The 12,954-nt window shown below is 41.9% G+C and overlaps 1 protein-coding gene across 3 annotated transcripts in view; it reads left to right on the top strand.

The window, feature by feature from the left end:
* Positions 1 to 12,954, top strand: part of VWDE (von Willebrand factor D and EGF domains) — a 162,383-nt gene that overhangs the window by 40,274 nt on the left and 109,155 nt on the right. For 2 of the 3 annotated variants that reach the window (XM_075315714.1, XM_075315713.1), the window contains exons 3-7: positions 6,936 to 7,167; positions 8,593 to 8,655; positions 8,750 to 9,000; positions 10,471 to 10,560; positions 10,983 to 11,127. In XM_075315714.1, the coding sequence (XP_075171829.1) occupies positions 6,936 to 7,167; positions 8,593 to 8,655; positions 8,750 to 9,000; positions 10,471 to 10,560; positions 10,983 to 11,127 (781 nt within the window). The remainder of the gene's footprint in view (positions 1 to 6,935; positions 7,168 to 8,592; positions 8,656 to 8,749; positions 9,001 to 10,470; positions 10,561 to 10,982; positions 11,128 to 12,954) is intronic. The other variant, XM_075315715.1, reaches the window with a different exon arrangement.

Here is a 12,954-nt window from a genome sequence, read left to right as displayed (position 1 = left end):
TACAGGCAGCCGACTTCACGCGGCCGTTTGTAGTACAGACCGACGCCAGTGACTTCGGCCTCGGTGCGGTGCTCAGCCAGGTGGACTCTGCGAGCCAAGAGCACCCAGTCTTGTACCTGAGCAGGAAGCTGTTACCAAGGGAAGTTGCCTATTCCACGATGGAGAAGGAGTGCCTGGCCATAGTGTGGGCCCTGCAGCGTCTGCAACCCTATCTATACGGGCGCCACTTCATCGTGGAGACGGACCACAATCCCCTCAGCTGGTTGCACACCGTCTCTGGGACGAATGGGCGATTGTTGCGATGGAGCCTTGCGCTCCAGCAATACAACTTCACCATTCGCCACAAAAGGGGCCGTGACCACGGTAACGCAGACGGGCTGTCCCGACAAGGAGAGGTCGCGGACGGGCGCACGGGGGAACACCGGAGTGTGCTGCCCCCTAGCGCCCTCAAAAGGGGGGAGGTGTGAGGTAAATCCGGAGATATGACGATAAATCATGACATTCAAGTATGTCAGGAAGCCCTCTCCTGGTGTCAACCCCCCTTTCCTTCACACAACTGGTTTAGCAACAAACTCCATGGCCATGTCCTGTGATATGGAAATGAGGTGGCTTTAGGACAAAGGACACAGGATGACTCCCTGCCGTCACCCTGTAGTAGGAGCTGCTAGCTAGTTAGCAAGGCTATGGAAATAGCCAGACAGAACGACTCCAGTAAAAAATGGTTCATATCTCGCAAGCCATATTTCCGATAAATATGGCAACCATAAAAATGGTGTCTCCGCATGTGGACGATGCCGGCACCCCCTTTTTATGGGAACAGGACATTGGGAAATGCCCCAGGCGTGATATCAGCCAATGGGGAACTCGTAGACAGGTCATGAGTCCCCTCGTTCTGTAGCTAAATTCATAACTGTCACAATGAGAGCGTTGACGTCCGTCTACGACGCTCCCAGGCACAGTTATGGCCAAAATCCCCTTTTCTGGATAATTCTGATCCATGCAGGGGGAGTGGCAGTGCTTCCCCGTGAGGTCACTAAGGTAGGAGGAGACCTGGATTTGCCCAGGTTGATAACCCTGCTTCGGCCATTTTCCAGGGTTCTTCTCGCTGGGGGCACGTGCAGGAAACATCTGTGGGAGTTCCTAGAAACCTGGTCTACAGCGCCCCCCTGTGGCCAGACGCACAAGGTAACTGATTGAATTTGCATACCTGTTTGTAACCCATGCTTTGATTGTAACTGTACTCTGACATAACTGTATATTCTGTAGATTCCCTATTGTATATATTGTAGTTTCTAGTGTGCTTTAGGCGATTAAATTATATAATTAATCCTGGGCTGTTCTGTTATCTCGATCTTGAATCCCACGTCTGTGTGTTCGGCTAATAGTTACCGTGAAGCGGTTGGGGGCAGCGAGTTGTGCCAAGGATTATTGTGGGGAGGCCAGTGAGATTCGGGAAGATATTATATATTCCGCCCGCGGAGGTCGGGGGAATATATACCCTACTCTCACCGGGGACCCTTCAATAATCGGCATAAGTAGTATAGCGGCCTCCTTGCTTATTGTCGGGCAATTCCATAATTGGCCTGACTATAAGAGGGGCGCTAGAGAGCGCGTCACGTGCTCTGTCTGTCGGTCGGGAGGTATAAAGGAGGGGTGACCCCCACTTGTTACCCCCCGATTGTGACGTACTGGTAGCCAGCGCGGGGGATTTCTGAGTGACCCCCCCCGGTGGTTTGTGACAAATATAACTACTATAATACTGCTCCTATGTACAAGAATATAACTACTATAATACTGCTCCTATGTACAAGAATATAACTACTTTAATACTGTCTCCTATGTACAAGAATATAACTACTATAATACTGCCTCTATGTACAAGAATATAACTACTATATTACTGTCCCCTATGTACAAGAATATAACTACTTTAATACTGTCCCCTATGTACAAGAATATAACTACTATAATACTGCCCATATGTACAAGAATATAACCACTATAATACTGCCCCTATGTACAAGAATATAACTACTATAATACTGTCCTCTATGTACAAGAATATAACTACTATAATACTGCCCCTATGTACAAGAATATAACTACTATAATACTGCCCCTATGTACAAGAATATAACTACTATAATACTGCCCCTATGTACAAGAATATAACTACTATAATACTGTCCCCTATGTACAAGAATATAACTACTTTAATACTGCCTCTATGTACAAGAATATAACTACTATAATACTGCCCCTATGTACAAGAATATAACTACTATAATACTGCCCCTATGTACAAGAATATAACTACTATAATACTGCTCCTATGTACAAGAATATAACTACTATAATACTGCTCCTATGTACAAGAATATAACTACTTTAATACTGTCCCCTATGTACAAGAATATAACTACTTTAATACTGCCTCTATGTACAAGAATATAACTACTATAATACTGTCCCCTATGTACAAGAATATAACTACTTTAATACTGTCCCCTATGTACAAGAATATAACTACTTTAATACTGCCTCTATGTAGAAGAATATAACTACTATAATACTGCCCCTATGTACAAGACTATAACTACTATAATACTGCCCCTATGGACAAGAATATAACTACTATAATACTGCCCCCTATGTACAAGAATATAACTACTATAATACTGTCCCTATGTACAAGGATATAACTACTATAATACTGCTCCTATGTACAAGAATATAACTACTATAATACTGCCCCCTATATACAAGAATATAACTACTATAATACTGCCCCCTATGTACAAGAACATAACTACTATAATACTGCCCCTATGTACAAGAATATAACTACTATAATACTGCCCTCTATGTACAAGAACATAACTACTATAATACTGCCCCTATGTACAAGAATATATCTACTATAATACTGCTCCTATGTACAAGAATATAACTACTATAATACTGCTGCTATATACAAGAATATAACTACCATAATACTGCCTCTATGTACAAGAATATAACTACTATAATACTGCTGCTATATACAAGAATATAACTACTATAATACTGCCCCTATGTACAAGAATATAACTACTATAATACTGCCCCCTATGTACAAGAACATAACTACTATAATACTACCCCTATGTACAAGAATATATCTACTATAATACTGCTCCAATGTACAAGAATATAACTACTATAATACTGCCGCTATATACAAGAATATAACTACTATAATACAGCTCCTATGTACAAGAATATAACTACTATAATACTGCCCCTATATACAAGAATATAACTCCTATAATACTACTCCTATGTACAAGAATATAACTACTATAATACTGCTCCTTTGTACAAGAATATAACTACTATAATACTGCCCCTATGTACAAGAATATAACTACTATAATACTGCCCCTATATACAAGAATATAACTGCTATAATACTGCCCCTATGTACAAGAATATAACTACTATAATACTGCCCCTATATACAAGAATATAACTACTATAATACTGCCCCTATGTACAAGAATATAACTACTATAATACTGCCGCTATATACAAGAATATAACTACTATAATACTGCTCCTATGTACAAGAATATAACTACTATAATACTGCCCCTATATACAAGAATATAACTGCTATAATACTACTCCTATGTACAAGAATATAACTACTATAATACTGCTCCTATGTACAAGAATATAACTACTATAATACTGCCCCTATGTACAAGAATATAACTACTATAATACTGCCCCTATATACAAGAATATAACTGCTATAATACTGCCCTCTTTGTAACATACTGTAACTTGTCCTGAACTAAAGTATCAATCTCTTATACAATGAATATGGGATAGTTGGATAGTTTCCAGTGCAGCTTATATCTTCTCTGGAAGCCATGTATTGTGTGGAGCAGATGTTCGGTGACCGATGGGGAGTGCTGGGTGTTGGAATCCCACAGATTTACTATGGAAAGATCATTATTGTTTTCGTCCTGGACAACCCTTTTACCAGCACATTACATCTGGTAGATTCATATCTGACTGACATTCTAGTAAATCACTTTTTCTTTATTTAATGTTTTATTTTTATTATTATTATTATTATTATTATTATTATTATTATTATTATTATTATTATTTTACTGATATCTGCATCTATTCTGCTTTATTAATCACACAAAATCAGCCACTGTAATTACACAAAATCCATGTCATAAATTCAGACTCATTCTGTATTAATACAATGCACAAAGGTCAGGAGGCGATAGCCATTGTGTTGTCCCTGCAGCAGTTTACCTTCAGAGCAGCATTCCTGGCTATACTCAGTGAGCTGCAGCAGCTCTATGTAGGTGAATAAGTAACCTAAGTCCCAAAATGCAGAGGTTTAATTTTCAGGTTTCTTAGTTCTCAGAGATGAGTGAATCTTCTGAAATTCAAATTCATCCTATTTGTTAAATTTTACAGATTTGCTCCATATCGATTTCCTGCAAATTCAAATAGTTTCTCCCTGCTGAGTGGTCACACACTATCAGGACAGTTTCTTCAGTATTTTCTCTTCCTATCTCTATTATTGCGCTGTGACTCCTTCTCAATACCCAGATTCACTACAGAGAGGCTGCTGCATTCCCTGCCTCAGCTTTTACACAGGCTATGATAGTCTCTCCTGATTGGCTATACTGTGCTGTTGTCAATTTTGTTTGTGTGAGTGCTGTTTTGAAGTTCCCTCTGGTGGCCAGGAATGGTAGTGGAGCTGAATCTGAGCCTGTGACTCTGACAGGTGTTGGTGTTAATTGGGAATTGGGGAAGTCCTATTGCAGACTAGTCTGGTCTATATAGGAGAGCACTTTTTGCCTTGCTGACACCAGTTAGAATTGTATATTCCTCAGTCTCTGTTCCTGGTTGGAGCTTTGTCCTTCGCTTTTTACCTGAGCAAGACTTCTGCAAGTTCTCAGTTTTTTTTTTCCTTGCGTCCTGGTTAACACCTTAGGGTGGTTGTTTTTCCTTGTTTTGCTTTGTATCTGTTTTCTTGCAGGTGAAGTTTGTTTTCTCTTGTGTTGTGAGCATGGGGGTTTCCCCTGTGCTTGCTCTCCTGCAGGAAAAGGGATTTTCTCCATCTAACTTGATTATTTGCTCTTTTGTATTTTTGTGTTCTTTTTGGTATTTTGTTCTCCCATTATTTACAAGAGTACCTGATATAGTGGGGGTTAGGTCGTTTGACCTCCAGGGCCATTTTTACTCACAGGAGTTTTGTATTTTTTACAGGGATTTTGTACTGACCACAATCAGTTCCTTTCCTTTATATCAAGTTAGTTGGACCTCGCCTTTGCTAAATCTATTTTTCCTATCTGTGTATTGTGTTTTCCTACATCACCATAATCTTTGTATGTGGGGGGCTACCTACTCCTTTGGGGACTACTCTGAGGCAAGGTAGATTTCCTCATTTCTTTCTGTGAGGCATAGGTAGTTTCTCCGGCTGTGACAAGGCGTCTAGGTTTTTAGGAACGCTCCACGGCTACTTCTAGTGTGGCCTGATAGTTAAGGGATTGCGGTAGCCCAGATTCCAACTACTCCTGTTTTCTTCGTGTTTTTTCACCAATGGAAGTTTTTTGTAATCTTCCATGGTTACCAGATCATAACACTGTACCATGTGATCGGATAACTGCAAGGCATTATGGGAAAGCCTTCACAGTCGTACCTAAGGTCATATAAGTCTTTTGTGGGTGAAGTAGTCTTCAGTAAAGTGTAAAATAACAGTTGCCTTTTTAGGGAATTCACATAAAACCAATCCTAAATTGTCTACAGTTTCTAAAAAATGTGACACTAATTGATTCACATAGAATCATCCACTCATCTCTATTAGTTCCTTCAATTTCTTTTATAATGATACGTATAGATGTACTGAAGGAGCGAATTATTAAAGAGGTTTTCCACCTCTATGGACAATAGGTAAATGCATGTATTTAGGATGAAAAAATATTTTTGCAATTGGGTTTTATGAAACATTTTGCACCGTTTGGCTCATATAGGTTTTTTGTTCCCTTCATATTCCACTTTGTTGTTGTCACAGATGTGTCACGGCCTGAAAAGGAGGTATCACGGCTGGCTGACAATCCAGTGGCAGAGAGTGCTAGAAAATCCCAGAGATTTTCAACGCGTGTTGTTATCTGACATTTCACTGTTTGTGCAGCAGCGGACTCTATGATAATGGGAATCTGTCAGTTTTTCCTCTCAGTTGCCAGCCTCTGACTTCCTTTATAAACCTCACTCTGGGGATATTTGGGTGCGGTTTATTGTTTGTTCATTGCTGAGCTGTGGAGAGGTCATCTTCTGTTGCTCCAGAGGCTTCTGTGGTTGCTGCTGCTCAGATAAGTGTTTGTGTTTTGCAATCTACCAGGGCTCTGGTGATTGCAGTTGTATTTCCCCTGTATTGTTCACTTGTGACCTCCTTTAGTGATAGTGGTGTTGACTTAGCTCTCACACCCTCCATCCTTACTTAGGGCCCATTTGCCAGGGGAAGATAGGGCCCCAGGTATTCCAGCTCGGCGACAGGTGAAGAACCTGTATAGGGTATTCCTTCCCCTTTCCTGTGTGTTGTCTTATACGGCTGGTAAAGCCTTTCTCCCCTGCCATGACTGATGTAGTCTGTGGTCATAAATGAGCTGAGAGGAGCTAAAATAAGACAGATACAAGAATTACTTACTTTTCCATCAGATTTCAGAATGAGCTCACTGAAGGATTCTCAGTTAACTCAGTTTTAGCCCAAAGAATACTAATTATAGACTCCTTGATGCAGCGGTGGTGAACGGCCAGCAGTCAGACATAAACACAGGCATTGCAAAAAAATAAGAGCATCAGCTCTATGTAACATAATATATCCAGTACACTGATGCCGCTCTCTTGTTTTTCCTTGGCAGATGAATCACTGTGGGACACAAGCTCCTGTATGGTTGTCCCTGAGGGATTCGGAGTCGCTGCCAGCTCCGGGGGAGGTGAGGCCGCTCACAGCTTGTGCCACCTGGCAGTTCTTCTTCAGCAGCACCAAAGATTGTTGCCTTTTCCGCATCCCGGTGACCGTCAGAAATTGTGGAGACTATATGGTATATTTGTTGCAGCCTACCCAAGGGTGTATGGGCTACTGTGCGGAGGGTAAGTGCTTCTACTGATGGAAAGCAAAACATAAAGATGTTGATGTGTCCTTGGCCCTGAGTTCACGACTCGAGGAGATTGGGGCAAAACATATCTGAGTAGGTCCCCAAATCAACCTGTGTGCAACCCTAATTATAGGGACAAAATGATAAACCATCAATGTAAAAGTAACGGACAACCTCTTTGATCTTCTTCATCAACCTCTTCCATTGGTCATGATCCTTCATAAATCCTAGTTGGGTAGAGTTGCATCTTGAAGGAGTAGAGTGTTGCTCTTCCATGGGAAGACAATGGTGGTTGGAATTCTTTTTCTCATGATGTATGTTTTTTTGTAACAATAAAAAACATTTTGCACAACCCCCTCTTTGAAAGGATTAAGTCCCCAGTTGTAAGAAACGACTAATCACCCAGCCAGGTATGCGTTGTGGGTACCCTGTTGTAGACAGAATGGAGTGGAGGTCTTTGCAGCTAGGTGTGGCTGTGCATTGACAATTGTTATGTGACATAGTCATCCTTGAATATATGAGTTGTTACAGCAAGACTAAGGGGTACTTTACACGTTGCGACATCGCTAGCATCGGCTAGTGATGCCGAGCGCGATAGCACCCGCCCCCGTCGCACATGCGATATGTGGTGATTGCTGTCGTAGCGAACATTATCGCTACGGCAGCTTCACACGCACATACCTGCTCGGCGACGTCGCTGTGACCGCCGAGCAATCCCTCCTTCAAGGGGGAGGTGCGTTCAGCGTCACACCGACGTCACGGCGACGTTACTAATCGGCCGGCCAATAGAAGCGGAGAGGCGGAGATGAGCGGGACATAACATCCCACCCACCTTCTACCTTCCACATTGCCGTCGGGACGCAGGTAAGGAGATGTTTGTCGCTCCTGCGGGTTTACACACAGCGATGTATGCTGCTGCAGGAACGACAAACAACATCGTACCTTCAGTCGACCCGACATTATGAAAATGACCGACGCTACACAGATCACCGATTTTCCACGCATTTGAGATAGTTGATCGTCACACAAAGGATTTACATGTTGCAATGTCATTACCGGCGCCGGATGTGCGTCACTAACGACGTGACCGCGAGGATATTTCGGATGCGATGTCGCAACGTGTAAAGTACCCCTAGGAATAGTAGACACAAGTCTAGTTGTCTGGTGCTGTAGATTTCACGTCTTGGGTGCAGCATTGGAGACGTCTTGAAAAGTTTTGTAAAAAGATGTAAGATCATTGGCTGAGTGGAGAACATGATTGATTACAAGGACAGAAGCCAACATAGCCGAAATAACCAGCAAAGTCCGGTGGAATCCCATTGATTAAAGACGCACCAATCACTCATCGATGCTAAGGATAATTTGTAAGACTTTTGTAAAAACTTCAGTTACTTGACTTCCATGACTCTTTTCCTTCCAGTAGTTCTGGAATCTAAATCCCAATGTGACGATGGAGACATAGAAGTCAATGGTGTCTGCACAAGTACGTGTGAGGAATGTTTACATTCACTTATCTTGATGGGATCTTTTATAGAATTTATTTTTGGAATAATATTTTTTACATTCTCATTCGATAGGCGAATCAAATTCACAAAGTCTACTACCGGAATCTCCTTCCACTCCGGAAATAATGGTGGAAAGGGTCGGCAATGGTGTCCACCTAAAGTGTGCCTTTGAGTCTCCCTCGACAAACAGCTCTCTGGGATTTATCATAAGGTGGTCAAGATTATCCAGCGATGGCAAGAAGGAAGAACTTCGGCAAGAAGCTGTGGTGCAGCTATTTTCAATTATAGAGTTGGATGGTATAAATGTCAGACTTGGAGACCGAGTAAGAAATGTTTCCCTTGACGTGACTTCGTTCTTTATAGTTTTATCTCAATTAGTTTAAGAATTTCCTCTTTCTCAATTTGTTTTTTTACTTCGTAGACAATGTCCGTTCCCCATCTCCTTTTCCAAGCCTTCCAGTTTTATCAAAGAGGAGATCTCCTGGTTCTCTTGTCTTGGGTCTTCTGAACTTTGTAGACAAGTCCCACTCCCCATCTCCTTTTCCAATCCTTCAAGTTTTACCAAAGAGAAAATCTCCTGGTTCTCTTGTCTTGGGTCTTCTGAACTTTGTAGAAAATGTCCACTCCCCATCTCCTTTTGCAATCCTTCAAGTTTTACCAAAGAGGAGATCTCCTGGTTCTCTTGTCTTGGGTCTTCTTAACTTTGTAGACATTGTCCAATCCCATCTCCTTTTCCAATCCTTCCAGTTTATTTACCAAAGAGGAAATCTGGTTCTCTTGTCTTGGGTCTTCTGAACTTTGTAGACAATGTTCATTTCCCATCTCCTTTTCCAATCCTTCCTTCCAGTTTCCAGTTTTTTATCAAAGAGGAGATCTCCTGGTTCTCTTGTCTTGGGTCTTCTGAACTTTGTAGACAATGTTCATTTCCCATCTTTTCCAATCCTTCCTTCCAGTTTCCAGTTTTTTATCAAAGAGGAGATCTCCTGGTTCTCTTGTCTTGGGTCTTCTGAACTTTGTAGACAATGTTCATTTCCCATCTCCTTTTCCAATCCTTCCAGTTTCCAGTTTTTTATCAAAGAGTAGATCTCCTGGTTCTCTTGTCTTGGGTCTTCTGAACTTTGTAGACAATGTCCATTCCCCATCTCCTTTTCCAATCCTTCCAGTTTTAACAAAGAGGAGATCTCCTGGTTCTCTTGTCTTAGGTCTGCTGAACATAGTGAAGATCAGCACTGAACCAATTAAGTTTGGTCCACCTGTGCTAAGATTAAACAGGGTCTTACAAAATCTAGAACATGCAAACCATAGAGTGAGATTGTGCGAGAATCATGAAGTAAAGTGATTTAGTTGGTCCCATCCAGTTTGGGTCCCATTCGGTGGTTACAACCAGTCCAGGACTTTCTCTCTATTTGTTATTGAGCAAGTAAGTTAAGAATTGGCCAAGTGTCAAGTGAAAAATAAATCTACTAGTGTAATAACCGTCACTGGACATGGGAAAACAGCCCAAGGGTTTTTTGAGTTCCTCGTCTTTATTTGGTCAAAATGTTACTTTTTATTGCCTTTCAAGGTCTTCTCGAAAGATCAACATCAAAGTTTCAAAACTTTTCATGTTTCTCTTCTTTATAAAAAGCTCACCTCATTACATCTCAAGATCTTCTCTTGGTTTTTAACTATCACCCTAAACATTCCCTTTGTTCTTATATGGAGTTGAGGCGTCATAAGATGCGCTGAGTTCTTTGATGTTCGACTACAGGTTCATGTCCCACCTCATTCTGTCATCACGTTTTATCACACAGATATACTGCAGCGTCTCCAGCTTTAACTTAGAAGAACCAGATGTTCACAGTCTCATTCTAGAGAGCGAAGAGTTTTTTGCCGGCATTAAGGTAAACTGTAAAGTAATATTTTATGACCCGTTATTACAGAAAATACACTGCCCCGTATAGCCTTTGTTCTTCGGCAGAGCACTTGCTTGGGATCAGATTCCTTCTTCTGGTCATGGTGACCTCTCATGGTCAAGTCACAGCAAGTCAACTGAATTCTTCTTATGCTAGGGGGAATTACTGCCCATCATTCTGTGCACATGGACATATGTTCTCAACAGGCCAATAAAATACCCCTAACTGGCAAATTTATAGCCAATATGGGGTCATTTAAAGTCACAAGTTGGGCAATGTCTATGGGCAGTGGGCATTTGTGGTGGGAACATCAACCATGACTGGACTCGTTGTTGGATCGTCTCCAGTCGGTAAACTCGTTCAACAAGAAAATACAATGTAGACTCATCATACTTATTTCCTTCCAATAGCTTCTTCCAGAATCTTTCACCATTTCAGAAGATGGGAGGGAACACAGGATGATGGTGAAGAGCACAATTCCGATTTCTTGTTCGGATTCCAGTCAGGAGCAAAATGACTGTAAAGTCTCACTAAGGCTCCACACAATAAATGAAGGTAGGTCAATGAGCGGCACAAAGCGATGTGATCTGATTGAACATCCTCAGATAGTGGCATGGACATATTGATCGAAGGACGTAGTTATTCTAAGCTTTCAATGCAACAATGGGAAATTATGAGATTTCTAGTTGCATTATGTGATTTCATTGAGGTTCAACCAAAACAAGACGGTTAGAATTTAGTAAAATGAGAGGTGATGGTCCAAGAAGTATCAATCATGATTGGGTTCTACATATCATGACATGATCAAGGGGAGCATGTGGTGGTCCCAATGAGGCTGCACCCAACAGACGGTCACGTAACTAGAGTTTGATGGGCCCCGGTGTAAAATTTGGATCTGGGCCCCCCATCCCCACATGTTGGTCAGATGCATGTATATGTATGTATACAATTAGTGTTCTAAATCCTATCAAGACATACAAGTTGCCCTCCCCCCATTATGAAGTAATGTCCCCCATCCTGTTCTAATGTACCCCATCCTTGGCTCCTTCCTGGTAAATATGTCCCTCGTCCTGGTATATATCTCCTGTCCTGGTATATATGTTCCCCATCTTGGTATATATGTCCCCATCCTGGTATGTATCCCCCATCCTGGTATATATGTCCCGCATCCTGAGGCAAGTCAGGAACAAAGCTGATGTGGAACTATTGCAGCACTGCTGAAGATATTACATAAATCCAGGAAAATTGAGCGAAGGTGGTTTTATTCAACACTTTTCAAGTTTTACCACACTTCTTCATCAGGAAGTGTTTAGCTTTTGCTTTTGTCCACCTCCTGGTATATCTATCCCCATCCTTGTATACATGCTCCCCATCCTATAATGACCCCCATCCAAGTAAATATGTCCCCATCCTGGTATATACTGTCCCCTCCTGGTATATACTGTTCCCCTCCTGGGCCTCTCCTGTATATACTGTCCCCCTCCTGGTATATATGTTCCTCTCCTGGGCCCTTCCTGGTTTATACTGTCCCCTTCCTGGTATATTACTCTCCTGGACGCCTCCTAGTATATGCTGTCACCCTCCTGGTATATATGTTCCTCTCCTTGGGCCCTCATCGTATATACTGTCCTCTTCCTAGTATATATGATGTTCTCTTTGGCCCCTCCTGATATACACTGCCCCCTCCTGGTATATAATGTTGCCCTCCTGGTATATACTGTCTCCCTCCTGCTATATATGTTCCTCTTCTGGGCTCCTCCTGGTATATACTGTCCCCCTCCTGGTAAATGCTATACTCACCATCTCCCCGGCTCCCACGCCATGTGGCATCCTTCTCTATAGATGGCTCGCAATGGCCGGCAGCATTTATCAGCGTCCGTGCTATGGCAATGCTTGACGTCACTGTCATGCACCACCTCAGTCACGGCGACACTGATGAAAGCTGCCGTCTTCTGTTTGTGAGTCTCTGCACTGCGATATACTTCAGCTGGATGTGCAGCCTCCTTCACACATCCAGCTGAAGCAGTGACCGCGATCGTTCCACCCCTGCCAACAGATGATGGTTGTGTGGATCGGAATATGAGGTTTTACGCAAAAATGGTTGCCTGCATTCATAGCCAAGAACCAGGTCAAATAAAATGGTCACAATGAAATCATTCATATGATCAGATGGCGCTTCTACAACGTATATTATCCAACAGGAGATCAATATACGGTACATAAACCTTCTAAGCCTCTTGATTCAATCTGATTAATGACCAAATCAAAATTGAATCATACATCAGTTTAAAAGATTTCTCAGGAGAGTAAATATAAACTCGGGAAGTGTGATAGATAAGATAATGTTCAGCATTCTGCAGCTTGCGATGCATTTTAACACAT

Source organism: Anomaloglossus baeobatrachus, chromosome 6 (assembly GCF_048569485.1).
Source record: "Anomaloglossus baeobatrachus isolate aAnoBae1 chromosome 6, aAnoBae1.hap1, whole genome shotgun sequence".
NCBI classification, from domain to species: Eukaryota; Metazoa; Chordata; class Amphibia; order Anura; family Aromobatidae; genus Anomaloglossus; species Anomaloglossus baeobatrachus.
The sequence above is the reverse complement of the archived record's forward strand: the minus strand, read 5'-3'. Positions and strand labels throughout refer to the sequence as shown.